The sequence below is a fragment of the Lepus europaeus genome, chromosome 15 (genome assembly GCF_033115175.1).
Source record: "Lepus europaeus isolate LE1 chromosome 15, mLepTim1.pri, whole genome shotgun sequence".
Classification (NCBI taxonomy): Eukaryota; Metazoa; Chordata; class Mammalia; order Lagomorpha; family Leporidae; genus Lepus; species Lepus europaeus.
This window is the reverse complement of record NC_084841.1, coordinates 57,028,417-57,044,619: the sequence shown is the minus strand read 5'-3', so window position 1 is coordinate 57,044,619 and position 16,203 is coordinate 57,028,417. Positions and strand designations below refer to the sequence as shown.

The 16,203-nt window shown below is 51.8% G+C and overlaps 1 protein-coding gene across 2 annotated transcripts in view; it reads right to left on the bottom strand.

Moving 5' to 3' along the window:
- Nucleotides 1–16,203, bottom strand: part of OCLN (occludin) — a 72,534-nt gene that overhangs the window by 8,952 nt on the left and 47,379 nt on the right. For both annotated transcript variants that reach the window (XM_062212205.1, XM_062212204.1), the window contains exons 5-6: nt 8,531–8,676; nt 1,557–1,772 (exon numbers count right to left, since the gene is read on the bottom strand). In XM_062212205.1, the coding sequence (XP_062068189.1) occupies nt 1,557–1,772; nt 8,531–8,676 (362 nt within the window). The remainder of the gene's footprint in view (nt 1–1,556; nt 1,773–8,530; nt 8,677–16,203) is intronic.

Below are 16,203 nucleotides of genomic sequence, written 5' to 3'. Positions count from 1 at the left end.
TGGTTTTCAGGCTGTTTAATTTTTGGTCTTGTTTTTCCTAAGTGGAAAAAGTTTGTTTGGTCCTTTCATTATAGAAGTAGACTTTAAAAATGTACATATATAAAAACGTGTGTTTGCTATAAAAAGCATCTGGTAATTCACAGGCGCATAAAGGAAAACTGAAACTCTCTCACTTCTATCAGCATCTGAGAGCACTTGGAAAGGCTCATAAGATGAAGGAATTTCAAAGTTTATTTGGGCCGGCGCCACGGCTCAATAGGCTAAGCCTCAGCCTTGTGGTGCCGGCATACTGGGTACTGGGTTCTAGCCCCAGTCGGGGCGCCGGATTCTGTCCCGGTTGCTCCTCTTCCAGGCCAGCTCTCTGCTATGGCCTGGGAGTGCAGTGGAGGATGGCCCAAGTGCTTGGCCCCTGCACCCCATGGGAGACCAGGAGAAGCACCTGGCTCCTGGCTTCGGATGGGCGCAGTGCGCCGGCCGCAGCGCACCGGCCGCGGCAGCCATTGGAGGGTGAACCAACGGCAAAGCAAGCCTTTCTCTCTGTCTCTCTCTCTCACTGTCCACTCTGCCTGTCAAAAAAAAAAAAAAAAAGTTTATTTGGTGTGGAAATACTGAGAAATCCCCTCACAGTTGCTTCCTAAGTTCTTCCATGAACGAGAAAGCTGCGTCCGAGCCTCTCCTGTGCAGGGGATGCCGCTGCAGCTACCGCACCCGCTCAGAAAACACTGAGTTACACAGAAGCGGTGCCTTTCTAATGCTGGATCTAACAGCCCAGTACCCCCTCTACAGAGGAGAGAACTCTATGATTTGATTCAGAGAGAAACAAGAACTCAAGATTTCGGAGACTTTTCGGTTACATTTTCTTGATACAAGGGCAAATATTGTAGACTGATGGCTGAGTCAGCCCAACACGGCAGGGGGCGAGGAGAGATGCGGGCTCAGAAGCATCAGTTCCGACAGCATCTCCAGTCCCCCACGCCCCCCACCCCCGACCCCCAACCCTCCCCACATCCCCCACCCCCCACCCTCCCACGGCCTTGAGAAACAGCCTCTGGGTTTCTCCCCACGCGCTGTGTCGCCATCCTCGAGTGCGCTGATGGTGGCAAACCCCCGACACAGGGGAAGTGAAGGAACCGCTACCTTCAGTCGTTTACAAAACTGGGCGCTAGAGTCCCCTGGATTAAATCTTAAAAGAAACTCTGGTCTTGTCACCAAAGCTGAACTTAAAAGTCATGGCCAGAGGGAAGCTGGGAATGTTACACCCAGCAAAAGGAAGCTCCTCTGTTTCAGGAGCTTTTCGGGGTGAACGGTGGTGACGACAGAAGCGCTGGGGATGTTCAGCAGCTGTTTTGGGGGAGCTGCTGAGACTGAAGACATGGGTACAGCCAAACACATCCCCGCCACTTCAATCTATTACAAAACCACACTAGGGGAAAAACAACAATAAAACATTTGGGGGAAAAAAAAGTCTCCAGTCCCAGCGGGCAAAGAAAAAAAGAAGGGAATGGGCCATGGCCCCCAGCTTCAGGGGATGCCATGTCGGGGGTGGCTGCCCGTACCTGATCCAGTCCTCCTCCAGCTCGTCGCACGACTCGCCGCCGGTCGTGTAGTCCGTCTCGTAGTGGTCTTGCTCCGTTCTCTTGGGCTTGCCTGCTCTTCCCTTGGCGGGAGGCCTTTTGGAAGGTGTCTCAAAGTTACTGCTGCTATTCAAACGAGGCTGCCTGAAGTCGTCCATGGATGACGTCAGTGGAAGCTCGTGAACCACCTCGGGTACCCTAAAAAAAGCAGGGGAGTCTCGGCTCAGTGAGCTCGGGGCACCCCGTGTCCCCTGCCAGTGCCCTGCAGCTGCAGATGGCACCAGGAGACAGCTCCAGGCAGGTGCATGCACTCCAGGGGTGACAACTGAACAGCCCTCACTTCCTGTGTGCAGAATCCTCCAGGACACAGGAAATGGATCCATTGGGCTCTGATTTAAAGGGAGCTCCTATAAAAGCTTCCAAGAAGAACGGATGCCAGATTCCATTTTAGGAAGTTGAGGCTGATCTGCAGGAGCTGTTGGGGACTCCTCCACAAAAGGCTGTCGGGAAGACAATGATCACGATGTTCTCCACAGGTTCTTCCAGTTCCAGCCAACACTGACTGTCAGAGCTTATCTCCTCATACTATTAATTTTATACTACCTACATCAATTCACCTTTGAAGATAAGATTTTGAAAAACTAAGTATTGCAATGAAAATGCCAAAAAGCTCTTACATTTTTATGAATGAAAGAGTTATGAATGTTTCTTTTAAAAATTACTATGTTAATCCTGAAGCCTTGTAAAATGAACGGAAGGGTTAACCTTGCACTTACTATTTTTCTAGTGTACCAGTTTTTTAAGTTGCAAATTATGCTTCTGCTACAAGCAAAGCCTAACACAGGATTAAAAAATCAAGAACTGTGGCCAAGTATAAACTACTCCTGAGTAACAGAAATACAGTTTCATAAAACTGAAAACACCAGGGGTCAGCATCCTGGCACAGCAGGTTAAGCTGCTGCCTGAGATGCCAGCATCCAACATGGGCACCAGTTCAAATCCCGGCTGCTCCACTATCCAATCTAGCTCCCTGGGAAAGCAGCGGAAGATGGCCCAAGTGATTTGGGCTCCTGTCAGCCACTTAAGTGACCCGGATGGAGTTCTAGGCTTCTGGCTTTGACCTGACCAGGCCTACCTGCTGCAGCCAGTTGGGGAGTGAACCAGCAGATAGAATATCTTTGTCTCTCTCTCCCTCTCTCCCTGTAGCTCTGCCTTTCAAGTAAATAAATAAATCTTATTCAGAGAGCGTGTCCTTGTGTGCAGCTAATGCTATTTCTACTGTAAGGCAAACGTGACTTTCTCCATGAGTCCATGATTAACGAGTTCCCACTCTGCCAGAAGGGCTCGGAACCAGGCATCTTGCTTTGAGGTGGAAAAATAAAACCTGTAGAAGGCAGTGGATCTCTTTGCGGAGTGGAGGCCAGTGAGGGAGGAAGGCAAAGCGCAACCAAAATTAGAAAAAAAAAAAGTCACAGCAGGCCTCGTGCTATAATCCCATAATGTTAGATGTTTATATTATAAATCTTTGCCTTGAAAGTTTTCCATCTCCCTTCTTCCTACACCCTTTAAACATCTAAGTAGAAACATACTTGATCTAACATGAAAACTGAGACCAACACATTTAGTAAGAGAAGTATTTATAAACTAAGAGGGAACATGATTAGACTCAGCGAGGTTCCAGCTGACTGCTGGGGGCAACAGGCATTTAGCCTAGCAGCTAAGACACCCACATCCTCCATGGGAGCAACGGCTTCATGGCCCAGTGCTGGCTCCCAACCCCAGCTTCTGCTAATGTGTGCCCTGGGAGACAGCAGTGATGGCTCAAGTAACTGAGTCCCGCCAGCCTCACGGGGGACGTAGACTGAGAGCCTGGCTCCCAGCTTCAACCCAGCCCAGGGCCGGCCACTGCAGGTGTCTGGGGAGTGAATCAGCAGCTGGGAGCGCCAGTGCTCTCGTTCACTCGCACTCTGTCTCTCTCCCTGCCCCTCAGACAAATTTAAAGAAAACAAACTTACTTTTAGTAACAAGTCCTATTAGATCAAAATACAAACATCCTCATGCTAGCTACCCCGCTGCCTGGGGCATCCCCTCTTCACTCCCAGACGGTCATTCTCAACCTCACATGGACTCCAAGGTCAAGAGGTCCCCCTTGGTAGCTTCTGACTTCATCCTTTGTCACCTGCTTCATTCTCACACAGAGCCACGCCCAGCAAGGCTGTTATCTTTCCCTGACTCTCGGTATCGCTGCTGTGGACTTTCTTCCATCCCTGTTTTGCAACCTCTGTGAGAGCGTGGACTTGGTATCCCCAGGGGCACTTGACTTTGGCAGGTGTTCAAGGTAATTACTGAATGAAAACACATTCAGGAGAACCCTGCTTTTCTGATGACACACAGTACCAGCGAAGGAAGAGAAACCAACAACACTGGTCGGCGATCAGCATTGGTGCCGTGACTGTCAGAGGATGCTCAAGGTATTGCAGAGCTACCACCATTATTAGAAGATGTGGCCAAGCTTTGCCACTCGGAAAACTCCATCCTCCTGGCCCCCAGGATGACAATAACCCATAAAGGGCCAAAAAAAAAAAAGATTTTGATATATGAAGCCTTTTTTTAAAAAAATTGATTTGTTATTGCCTTTTTATTTGAAAGTCAAAATTGCAGAGAGAGAGGGAGCGACAGAGAGATCTTCCATCCGCTGATTCACTCCCCAAGTGGCCCCAAGAGCCAGGGCTGGGCCAGGCTGAAGCCAGGAGCCAAGAGCCTCAGCCGGTCTCTGATGTTGGCACAGAAGCCCAAGTACTTGGGCTACCCTCTGCTGCTTTCCCAGGTACATTAGCAGGGAACTGGATCAGAAATAGAGCAACTAGGACTCGAACCAGTGCCCATATGGGATGCGGTCACCAGAGACAGCAGCTTTACCTGCTACGCCACAGTGCCAGCCCCTGATATATGAAGCTTTAGGAAAAGAAATTTCACTTTCTGAACACTGGCTGAAAGATCAGGGCAGCTGTGGCAGTGTGGATGGCCATGCTGACACAGCAGAAGCTGTACCGAGAGTAACGTCAAGACACTAACAGGACCGGCACTGTAGCTCACTTGGCTAATCCTCTGCCTGCGGCGCCGGCACCCCAGGTTCTAGTCCCGGTTGGGGCGCCGGATTCTGTCCCCGTTGCTCCTCATCCAGTCCAGCTCTCTGCTGTGGCCTGGGAGGGCAGCGAAGGATGGCCCAAGTGCTTGGGCCCTGCACCTGCATGGGAGACCAGCAGGAAGTACCTGCACCTGCATGGGAGACCAGCAGGAAGTACCTGCACCTGCATGGGAGACTGGCAGGAAGTACCTGGCTCCTGGCTTTGGATCGGCACAGCACCAGCCGTAGCGGCCATTAGGGGAGTGAACCAACGGAAGGAAGACCTTTCTCTCTTTTTTTTTTTTTTTTTTTTTTGACAGGCAGAGTGGACAGTGAGAGAGAGAGAGACAGAGGGAAAGGTCCTCCTTTTGCCATTGGTTCACCCTCCAATGGCTGCCGCGGCCGGCGTGCTATGCCCGGCGCACCGCGCTGATTTGAAGCCAGGAGCCAGGTGCTTCTCCTGGTCTCCCATGGAGTGCAGGGCCCAAGCACTTGGGCCATCCTCCACTGCACTCCCGGGCCACAGAGAGAGCTGGCCTGGAAGAGGGGCAACCGGGACAGAATCCAGCGGCCCAACCGGGACTAGAACCCGGGGTGCCGGTGCTGCAAGGAGGAGGATTAGCCTCGTGAGCCACAGCACCGGCCAGAAAAGAAGACCTTTCTCTCTGTCTCTCTCTCTCTCACTGTCTATAACTCTCTCTCTGTCTCTCTCACTGTCTAACTGCCTGGCCAAAAAAAAAAAAAAAAAGACACCAACAGATGAGAGATGGCACGCATATGCCATGCCTGAAGTTTGATGTGTCCCTGGGCCTGAAGTGAACCAGTGAATTCCTCTTTTCACCTGACCTAGTATATAATCCCTCTAACTTGCATACAGATCCTAACAGCTTATTTTAACAGCCTATTACTACCAAGTAATGGTCTCATTTGGCACTATAAGGAGTCAGCCTGCCTTGGAAGCTGTACATTGTGGCCACCTCCTTGATTTATATGGTTAATTTGCCTGGGATGTGGACAGCATAGTTAGGAGAGTACCTAATAGGGCTCTTCCAAATTCACCTAGTAAGGGTAGAACGGTAACAATTTCCAGTTAAATTCTGTTGTCCTTTGATGCAGGATTAATTCTAATTAGCAGATTTTCTTAAAATTCTAAAGTAACCCAATGTGGCGCAGTGGGTTAAAGCCCTGGCCTAAAGTGCCAGCATCCCACATGGGCACTGGTTCTGGTCCCGGCTGCTCCTCTTCTGATCCAGCTCTCTGCTATGGCCTGGGAAAGCAGTAGAAGATGGCCCAAGTGCTTGGGCCCCTACACCCGTGTGGGAGACCTGGAAGAAGTTCCAGGCACCTGGCTTCGGATTGTCGCAGTTCTGGCCATTGTGGCCATCTGGGGAGTGAACCAGCAGATGGAAGACCTCTCTGTCTCTACCTCTCTGTAACTCTTGTCTTTCAAACAAAAATAAATAAATCTTAAAAAAAATTCTAAACTATGTGACATTATGAAAAGGAAAAGAAGGGGCCAGCATTAAGCTACCATCAGCAATGCTGGTAATCCCAAAGGAGCACTGATTCAAGTCTCAGGTGCTCCAGTTCCAATCCAGTTCCCTACTGATGCACCTTGGAAGGCAATAGAAGATGGCCCAAGCACTTGGGTCCCAGACACCCATGTAAGAAAGCTGGACAGAGTTTCCAGGCTCTCGGCTTCACCCTAGACCAGCCCCAGCATTTGTGTCCATTTGGGGAGTGAACCAACAAATGGAAGATCTCTTTGTCTCTCTCACTGCCTCTCTCTCTATTTCATAAATCTTTAAAAACTACTCTATTTACATAAAGTCCACTAGCAGGCTAAGAACTAGATGCTGAGAGACCTGGAAAGAGTGACTAGGTGGCTATCAGTAGAGAAGCGATACATCCTCGGTGTGAGGTTTCACAACCCCCAGTGGTAAGGCGGCCCAGCAGAGCACACGAGACACTGTGTGCTATAGTCTGGATAGGGTTTGAGCGTGTCCAGCAGTTCATAGGCATGGCCTGAGTGAGGCAGGATGGGAAGTGGTGGAACCTTTGGGCCTTGTGGGAGGTTCTAGGATCACTGGAGAGGACCAAGGGGGCGCTCTCGGGAGCTGGCAGGTGCAAGGGCAAGCTTGACCCCTGATCACTCACTGTGTCCAGTTTGTGCGGTGATCAACTGCTCCTCTTACGTACACTTGTCTGCCATGAGTCCTCCCCAGAGCCAAGCCGACTCCCAAGCCATCCCCCTTGGACTTCCCAAACTGAGAGCTACATGAACCTTTTTTCTCTGTAAAGTTAGCCTGCCTCAAAGTAGTTCATTACAGCAACAAAAACATCGACTAATATGTGGGTTCTTCAAACAGTTCATGAGAAAATGGAATTTTAAAAAGCAACACACATTTTCCATGAACTTTCTAAAGATTCCTTGAATACCAGAATTCAAATGAAGTCAATCTGTTTAATGGAAATGTATGTGGATTGGGTTAATGAAAGTGTACCTCCTATCCCCTTCCATTAATGAGATCTGGTAATTAAAAGCAAAGTGAGAGGGCACCTGTACTTAGCTCTGCTCAGTCTTTTTTTTAATACCATTGTAGAACTGGCTTTCAACTTCTTAATTTTTTTGAGGATTTATTTTATTTATTTGAAAGAGTTGGCCAGCGCCGTGGCTTAACAGGCTAATCCTCCGCCTTGCGGCGCCGGCACACCGGGTTCTAGTCCCGGTTGGGGTGCCGGATTCTATCCCGGTTGCCCCTCTTCCAGGCCAGCTCTCTGCTATGGCCCGGGAAGGCAGTGGAGGATGGCCCAAGTCCTTGGGCCCTGCACCTGCATGGGAGACCAGGAGAAGCACCTGGCTCCTGGCTTCGGATCAGCGCGTGCTGGCCACAGCGGCCATTGGAGGGTGAACCAACGGCAAAAAGGAAGACCTTTCTCTCTGTCTCTCTCTCTCTCTCTCTCCTACTATCCACTCTGCCTGTCAAAAAAAAAAAAAAAAGAAAGAGTCACAGAGGGGTAGCGACAGAAAGAGAAAGGTCTTCCATCCGCTGGTTTACTCCCCAGATGGCCACGATATCTGGAGCTCAGCCAATCCAAAGCCAGGAGCCAAGAGCTTCTTCCAGGTCTCCCACGTGGGTGGGACTGGACCATCCTCCACTGCTCTTACCAGGGAGCTGGATCAGAAGAGCAGCTGTGACTCAAACCAGGGCCTACATTGAACGCCATTGCTGCAGGCCGGGGCTTTAACCAGCTTTACCACAGCGCCAGCCCCCAGTCCCTCCCTTTCACCTTGACCTCCACTTCAAAGTCAGAAACAGTAAAAACAGTTCACAGGGGCCAGCACTGTGCCACAGCAGCTTAAGCCGCCACTTGGGACACCTGCATCGCGTATTGGACTGCCAATTCAATTCCTGGCTACTCTGAGCTTCCTACACATGGGAGGCAGTGGGTGATGGCTCCAGGACTTGGGTTCGTGCCATCTGTGTGGGAGATTCAGATGGAGTTCCGGGCTCCTGGCTTCAGCCTGGCCTAGCCTTGGCTGTTGCAGGCTTTTGGGGAGTGAACAAACAAATGGAAGATCTCAATCAATCTCCCCACCACCACTACCCCGTATCTGTCACTCGGTCTTACAAATAAATAAAACCTGACCCATGCTGGTCTTCCAGGCAGCCCCAGTCTCTACAAGCAAAGCACAGAAGTCAATCTCCAGCTTGTGCGTGCACTACTGGTTGGGTACTTTTTAAAGAATGTGGCACAGAACAATAGTTGGTTTTAAACACATTCATTTCTAGGATCCTCCTCCCATGCTGTGGGAGTGGCTACTTACGGCGGCGTGGACTTGTAGGACTCTGGGTATGGCCTCTTGCCATTCACTTTGCCATTGGACGAGTAGGCCATGGAACTGTCCACTCTCTCCACGAAGTCAGAAGGTGGTGGAGGCATGTCTTGCGTGCCCGCAGACACGTTTTTAACCTAAAAAACAGGCCCCGGAGACAGTTACTATTTATCCCACTGTAATTTAAAGGGGAGAGAAGTTTAAATTATCATCTATAAAATATCTAGAATTTGCCTGGCTGATTAAATACTGTTAACCTGCACTGACTACCTTTTTATTAGTAGCAGTAACAGCCAAAGCAGTATTTTTATAAACACATAAACAGTGCCACAGTTTAACAGGACCAAGAAGGAAAACTCCCACCTGATAATCACCCTGATGTAATCAGGTAAAACAACTATCCACACCCACATTTGGAAAGCCAGCTGCCACTTCATCTGTGCTGGCTGTGAGTCGGAGCTGAGCGGGGCTCTCATTCCTAACAAGTTCTCAGGTAAACGCTGGTACTGCCCTCTGGGCAACACCCCTGGAAAACCACTGATCTGGCACAAAGGACACTGCTGGTTCTACTTAAGCCATTCACTGCTAAATGCAACGTTAAAGCCACAGAAGAAATTGAGAAGCCCAAACTAGCTTCTGTGAAACCTCTTTAAAAACAAACAAAAAAAGAAATCTTGTTTGAAAGGTGGAGCAACAGAGAGGGCGAGAAACAAAGAGATCTTACATCCACTGGTTCACTCCCCAAATGGCCACGACAGCCAGGTCTGGGCCACCCTAAGCCAAGAGCCAGGAGCTCCATCCTGGTCCACCACCTGGGTGGCAGGGGCCCAAGAATTCTGGCCATCTTCTGCTACTTTCCCAGGTGCGTTAGCAGGGAGCTGAATGGGAAACAGAGCAGCCAGGACTTGAACCAACACTCCTTTATGGTATACAGTGTCCCAAGTGTTTAAACTGATGTGACACAACTCTAACCCCTGCTAAAGATCTTTTCTATTTTATTTTATTTTATTTTTTATTTTTTTGACAAGTAGAGTGGACAGTGAGAGAGAGAGAGAGACAGAGAGAAAGGTCTTCCTTTGCCGTTGGTTCACCCTCCAATGGCCGCCGCGGTAGGCGCGCTGCTGCCGGCGCACCGCGCCAATCCGATGGCAGGAGCCAGGTGCCTTTCCTGGTCTCCCATGGGGTGCAGGGCCCAAGAACTTGGGCCATCCTCCACTGCACTCCCGGGCCACAGCAGAGAGCTGGCCTGGAAGAGGGGCAACCGGGACAGAATCCGGTGCCCCGACCGGGACTAGAACCCGGTGTGCCGGCGCCGCAAGGCGGAGGATTAGCCTAGTGAGCCGCGGTGCCGGCCTTCTTTTTTATTTTTAAGATTTATTTATTTATTTGAAAGAGTTACAGAGAGCAGTAGAGACAGAGAGAGAAAGAAGTTTTCCATCTGCTGGTTCACATCCCAAATGGTTGCAACAGCCTATCCGCAACCAGGACCCTCTTCTGGGTCTCCCAGGTGGGTGCAGGAGCCAAAAGACTTGAACCATCTTCCACTGCTTTTCCAAGTCATAGCAGAGAGCCAAATTGGAAGTGGCAAAGCCAGGACTCAAACCGGTACCCATATGGGGTGCCAGCACTGCAGGTGGAGGCTTTACCCACTATGCCACAGGACCGGCCCCAGATCTTTCTTTTTTTAAGATTGATTTATTTATTCTGAAAGTCAGAGTTACAGAGAGAGTGGGCGTGTGCATGAAAGAACTTGATTTTCTAACCACTGTTCATTTTCCAATGGCCACAACAACCACAGAGAGAGAGAGAGAGAGACAGAGAGACAGAGAGACAGAGAGACAGAGAGACAGTGAGACAGACAGAGATGGAGGAGGGGAGATATCATCCACTGGTTCACTTTCCAAATGCCTGCAACAGCTGGGGCTGGGGCAGGGGCAGGCCAAAGCCAGGAGCTCCAGCTGAGTCTCCCACACAGGTGGCAGGAATCCAAGTACTTGTGCCATCACCTGCTGCCTCCAAGGATGTGTGTGCATTAGCGGGAAGCTGGAATCAAGAGCACAGTGAGGACTGGAACCCAAGCACTCCAATATGGGATGCAGGTGTCCCAAGCAGTGTCCCCTGTAGAGTTGTTTGGATGTCCAATGACATGGATGATGAGGTACCACGTTCACCATGCTGCCTCTGAACAGGTAACAACTCAGAAGATGCTGAATTCTGCAAGTGAGGCCATTATGTCCAATCAAAGAATTTTCATAGCAATGTGTGGATGACAGCACTTTTTTTTTTTTTTAAGATTTACGCATTTATTTGAAAGGCAGAGTTACAGAGAGGCGGGAGCAGGGGGGAGGGAGAAAGAGAGAAAGAGAGAGACAGTGTCTTCCATCTGCTAGTTCACTCCCCAGGTGGCCACAATGGCTGGAGCTGTGCTGACCTGAAGCAAGGAGCCAGGAGCTTCACCTGGGTCTCCCACATGGGTGCAGGGGCCCATGGACTTGGGCCATCTTCTACTACTTTCCCAGGCCACAACAGAGAGCCAGATTGAAAGTGGCATGGCCGGGACTCAAACCAGCACCCATATGGGATGCCTGCACTGCAGGCGGTGGCTTTACCCGCTATGCCGCAGGGCTGGCCCCTGACAGTACTTTTAATTGGATTTTTTTGCTATTAGAAACCCTTGCAATTAGGATTGGCATCAAGTCTCCCTGCAGTATGCACACCTCACCTCTGAAGTTTCTATTCTTCAAAGCATTAAAACAGACTGTGGCTCTCCTATGATAGCAACAGCACACACCAAGGGATCTACCCGCCCCTCCAAGTACACAGAGGAATGAACCTGTTTCCCTTTGCAAGCAGAATTGGCAGCAACTGCAAAGCCAGTGGGTGGGCTTCCAGGAAGTGTGCTTAGATCCCAGGCAGGGGGCCTGGGTGGGAACCATTCTCTGCTCCCACTGAATTCCTTACAACAGGGCTCAGGGCCAAGCTCTCGGGCCGACCATGCCACCGAGCCAAAGGCCTGCTCAGATCCCGGAGCTTCATCAGAATTTTAGAAAACTGGCTCCTTAAAAAAATCCATTTAACTTTTCCAGGGCCTCTCCCCTCCCAGCAGCAGCTTCAGCAGAGCCTGGGTGTCTCTCTGGAGACTTCTGTCTGGAATGCCCTTCTGCTTTGTTTGCCAGTTAAACCTTAGCTGGGTGTGGCTCAAGTGCCACCACCTCCTAGAGGCCCCGCTGCTGGGTGAGGCACCAGCCTGCCTCCTACCTCCCCATACCTGTACCTACACACCAGTGGCCGGAGTGCTAGTGCTGTGCCAAACCACCACGGCTGGCTCACAGGGAAATGGCTTCTCCACCTGTCTCTACCTTCAGGAGACACTGGGCTGAACCTATGTGCCAGATACGAATGGACAGATCTGTGCTAGGCACAACCTCACAGGTCAACACTGCTCCTGAGCGAGCTGGGGCTCAGGGAGCTGGAGCTTTCCCAAAGACCTTGACCAGGGGAAAGCAGCCACCCGGGCAGGGCAGCTCCTGCTTTGCCTCCCTGAGTCTCCCAGGCCCAGCAAGTGCCTGGCACAAATGAGAGCCCAGGGTGAGCTGCTTCAAGGTTCCCTCACTGACTGTGAGCCACTTCTCCACTGCGTGCACCGAGGAGCCACTCGGAGCTGATCTTTAGCTCCAGAGTCAGCAGAACTGGACCCACCTGGCCACCGACTCCACTCCCCAGCACAGATCTTTCAGGACCTGAACCCTCTGCATAGGGGCTGGCATTGTGTCAACCTGCCACCTGCGACACAGGCCTCCCACAATGCAGCTAGGGTGAACCTCAGCTGTTCGGCTTCCGACCCAGCTCTCTGCTATGGCCTGGGAAAGCAGCAGAAGATCCAAGGGCTTGGGCCCCTGCACTTGTGTGGGAGACCCGGAAGAAGCTCCTGGCTCCTGGCTTCGGATCAGTACAGCTCTCTGCTATGGCCTGGGAAAGCAGTGGAAGATGGTTCAAGTGCTTGGGCCCCTGCCACTCACATGGGAGACCCAGAGGAGGCTCCTGGCTTCGGCCTGGGCCAGCGTTGGCCATTATGACCATCTGGAGAGGGAATAAGCAAATAGAAGACTTTGTCCTCCCTGCCCCTGCCTCCTTCTCTCTAATTCTACCTTTCAAATAAACCTTAAAAAAAAAAAAAAAAAAAAAAAGTAAATTTTGGTACATCAGACCAATGGGGAAAAAAAATCCAAAAAAAAAAAATGCCTTAATATCCCAAGGTAGTGCTCCCTTGAGCAGCACTCACAAAAAAGGCACTAGCATGGTGGCTGGGCAAGGATGATCCAATCCCCCAAGAGTTTCATACAAAAGAAAACAGAAAACAAACACACCCCACCCAGCAGTGACGCCAGACTCAGAGATAAACAACCAGCAGCCAGTCCTCAAACAAGCTGAGCAGTGCAGACGCACACTTTATCTGTAATACAAGGTGGGAAGCCATTTTTTCCCTTTTTATGCCCCACTCCCTGCTGCTACCTAAAAAGCTGAAATATGGCTGATTGTAACCCTTTCGTGGCACCCATGCAAAGTGAGCACACAGCTGGCAGCGGCTGCTTCTGTGGGGCCGTGCCCCGGTAGGTACCAACAATTACACAAGGAGTCCCCAGCTGGCTTTTCCCAGTGGGCCAGAGGGATTTACAAGTTTCACCGTCATTACCTATCCCCAGCCAGCTACACAAGACAGTGTAGCTAGGGGTATTTACGAAGAAAACTAACAAGAGCGAGAAATACCATTTTAAGCACCACAGAAAGTTTCTGAAGCTTCAGAACCTGAGAAAGACAAGCGGGTTTCCTTCTATACAGCAGTCAGCGGAACAAGGCGGGGTGAAGACACAAACAGGGGGGGTTTGTCTTAAACCAGGCACGGAGGGGAAGCACGAGTTTCGGCCTATGGCACTTGACAGCAAATGCTGGCTTTGCTGCTGAGAAGCAGAGGGGCCTCGGGCCGAGCCGAGCAGGGCCGAGCCGGGCCGGGCCGAGCCGAGCCGAGCCGAGCCGAGCCGAGCCGAGCCGAGCCGAGCGCTGCAGAGTGCAGGAGACCCAGTGGGCCGTGCTGCCCTTCCCCAGGGCGTGTTCCTGAAGTGCTGCCCTGCTGACACCCTACAGCTGGACTTTGTGAAGGGAGCTGCAGGGCCGCAGGAGGCTGGGCGGGGAAAGACACTCCCCTGACCCAGGGATGCCTGGGACTCCTCTGATTCCAGTGCTCAAGGAGCGCGACACTCAGTGCAGGGGACACACAGGGCCTGGCTAGGAGAGCACTGCCGCGCTTCTAGAAGGTCAAGATGGTTTCACCAGAGGTAATTATGGTGAGGGCACATTTTTATTCAAAACGTACTATGCTCATTCAGATGGCTTCTGATTATGTCACTTGTGAGGGAAAAAAACCTCTGTGACCACACATAACACTCCTCAGGGAGCTCATGGGGACAGCCTAAATCCTGAAGGACACCGGGAGGAAGAGGAGAAGCTGCTGCTTTGGGCAGCTCAGGGGCTCCCCTAGGCCGCTGGGCCTCTGCCTTCCTCCCCCAGACCAAGGTGTGCCCCGCCCCCATGGTCCCTCCTCCCCATCTCGCCTCTCTAGGGTCCCAGGAATAAAAAGGTCAGCGATGGGCCAGCGCTTTTGGCGTAGCAGATAAGCCGCCACTTGCAATGCTGGCATCCCATAAGGGCACCGACAGGTTTGAGACCTGGCTGCTCCACTTCTCACCCAGCTCTCTGCTGCGGCCTGGGAAAGCAGTAGAAGATGGCCCAAGTGCTTGGGCCCCTGCACCCGCATGGAAAGACTTGGAGGAAGCTTCTGGCTTTGGATGGGCGCAGCTCCAGCCATTGCGGCCAATTGGGGAGTCAACCAGTGGATGGAAGACCTCTCTCTCTCTCTCTCCTCTCTCTCTCTGCCTCTCTTTTCTCTCTGTGTAACTCCGACTTTCAAATAAATAAATAAATCTTTAATAATAATAATAAAGGTCAGCAAAGTTGTAGGTCACATCGAGAGGAAACCATCTCTCCCCCAAAATAAAGTGTGGGGAAACCACTTGGCCCCACCTAAATCGATTTCAAGTGCCACCTGCAATTAGCAAAAGCAAACCCTTGTGATGACAGTCACTCCTCCTCTTCCTCTCTGACCCGTCCGTCTTCACTCCAGGCTCACACATAGGAGAGTCAGGCTGGCCCTGCATTCAGCTCCAGCCACGAGACAAAGCCATGGCAGGTTCACGTGCTGACTGTCCGCCTAGCAGGCCCAGCCTTGATTAGTCACCCCGCTGCCTGGTGAGATAGGTATCACTCTTCCCAATGAGGAAACGGAAGCTGGAAGGTTGTTCACTTGCCCAAGGTCACAGAGAAGTAGCGATGGAGCGGGGCAGGAACCCCAGCCCGCCTGACCCGTGCAGGGGTGACACGCTGCCCCTCTCACCTCGGCTGGGAACTCAGTGGACAGAGGCGGCCACCCTCTGGGACCTGAAGTTCCCCTCCACAGGACATCACGTGAGGAGCATAGCTTTGCAAGAGCAGCTTCTGATGAACATGTGTCAGCCCCAGGGAGCATACAGGACATCCCCCTCGGAGGGGAACAGAAGGCCCTTCCTGACCGGGAGGGCCAGGCTAATCTCAGAGCCCCATCGCCAGCTGCACCACAGCCTGCCGTTCCACCTTCACTAGGGCCCAATAGGCAGTGCTCCAACTCGCTTTTCCTGTTTTCTGACATTTCAGATGCTCCCCCCAACAAAAGCCTCAAAACGGCTTCCAGAAAGTTCTCTGAGACTTTTCTCCACCTTTGACACTTGAAGGCAGAAGCTCCTGCACAAGGGAATCCCATGAAGGAAGACGGTGCAGGCTGGCTTGAGAGGATCTGATTAACTAAGGTTAGTCAGCTGGTTCTGATGATCCAGCAGATGCAATGCCTCCGCCGGCCCCAAAAACACCAATGCGAGAGAGCACCAGCAAGGACCGATCCAGAAACTCCCCGAGGGGCTGTGAGTTATCAGAGCTGTGCGTGGGGCGGGCAGGAACCTTACACCCACTGGGTGAGCCCTATCCATGATCTCATTCGTGGTGCCTTGTTCCAGATACGGCATCTCTCGCCAGCCCTTGGCAGGTGCGCAGGACAGCACGGGACACCTCAGTCCTCACAGCGGTGGGTGGGGTATCACCTGCAGTTCCAGGCCCCCTTCAGGTCACCCCAGCAGGCAGGGCAAGACTATCATTGTCTAAACGATACAGAAAAGGCCCCGGCTGCTAAGCTGTGAGCTCAAATGCTATGGGCTTGCAGTGTGACAGGGGCAGCCAGACTGCAAACCAGCAATATCCACACTATCTGCTCAGGCCCCCCCCAGGCCTACTGAAGCAAACACCCCAGGGCCCGGGGCCCAGCCAACAAGCCCTCCAGGGGATTCCACGCTTGCCAAGGCTTGACACCCACCGGTGCAGGACACCAGATTTTACAACCCAGCCTTGTTCAGATCACTGCACCTAGAGTTCACCTTGGAACAGTAGCAGTGCCGGCAATCTAGGAATTGCTGCTTTCAGAGAGCCACAAGACAGGCACCTGGCCTGGCTCAGTGCCCTGCCTGTCCTCCCACCTCTGTCCATCCACAGACAAGGCTTCGGCTGCTCCACGCTGGCTGGTTCAG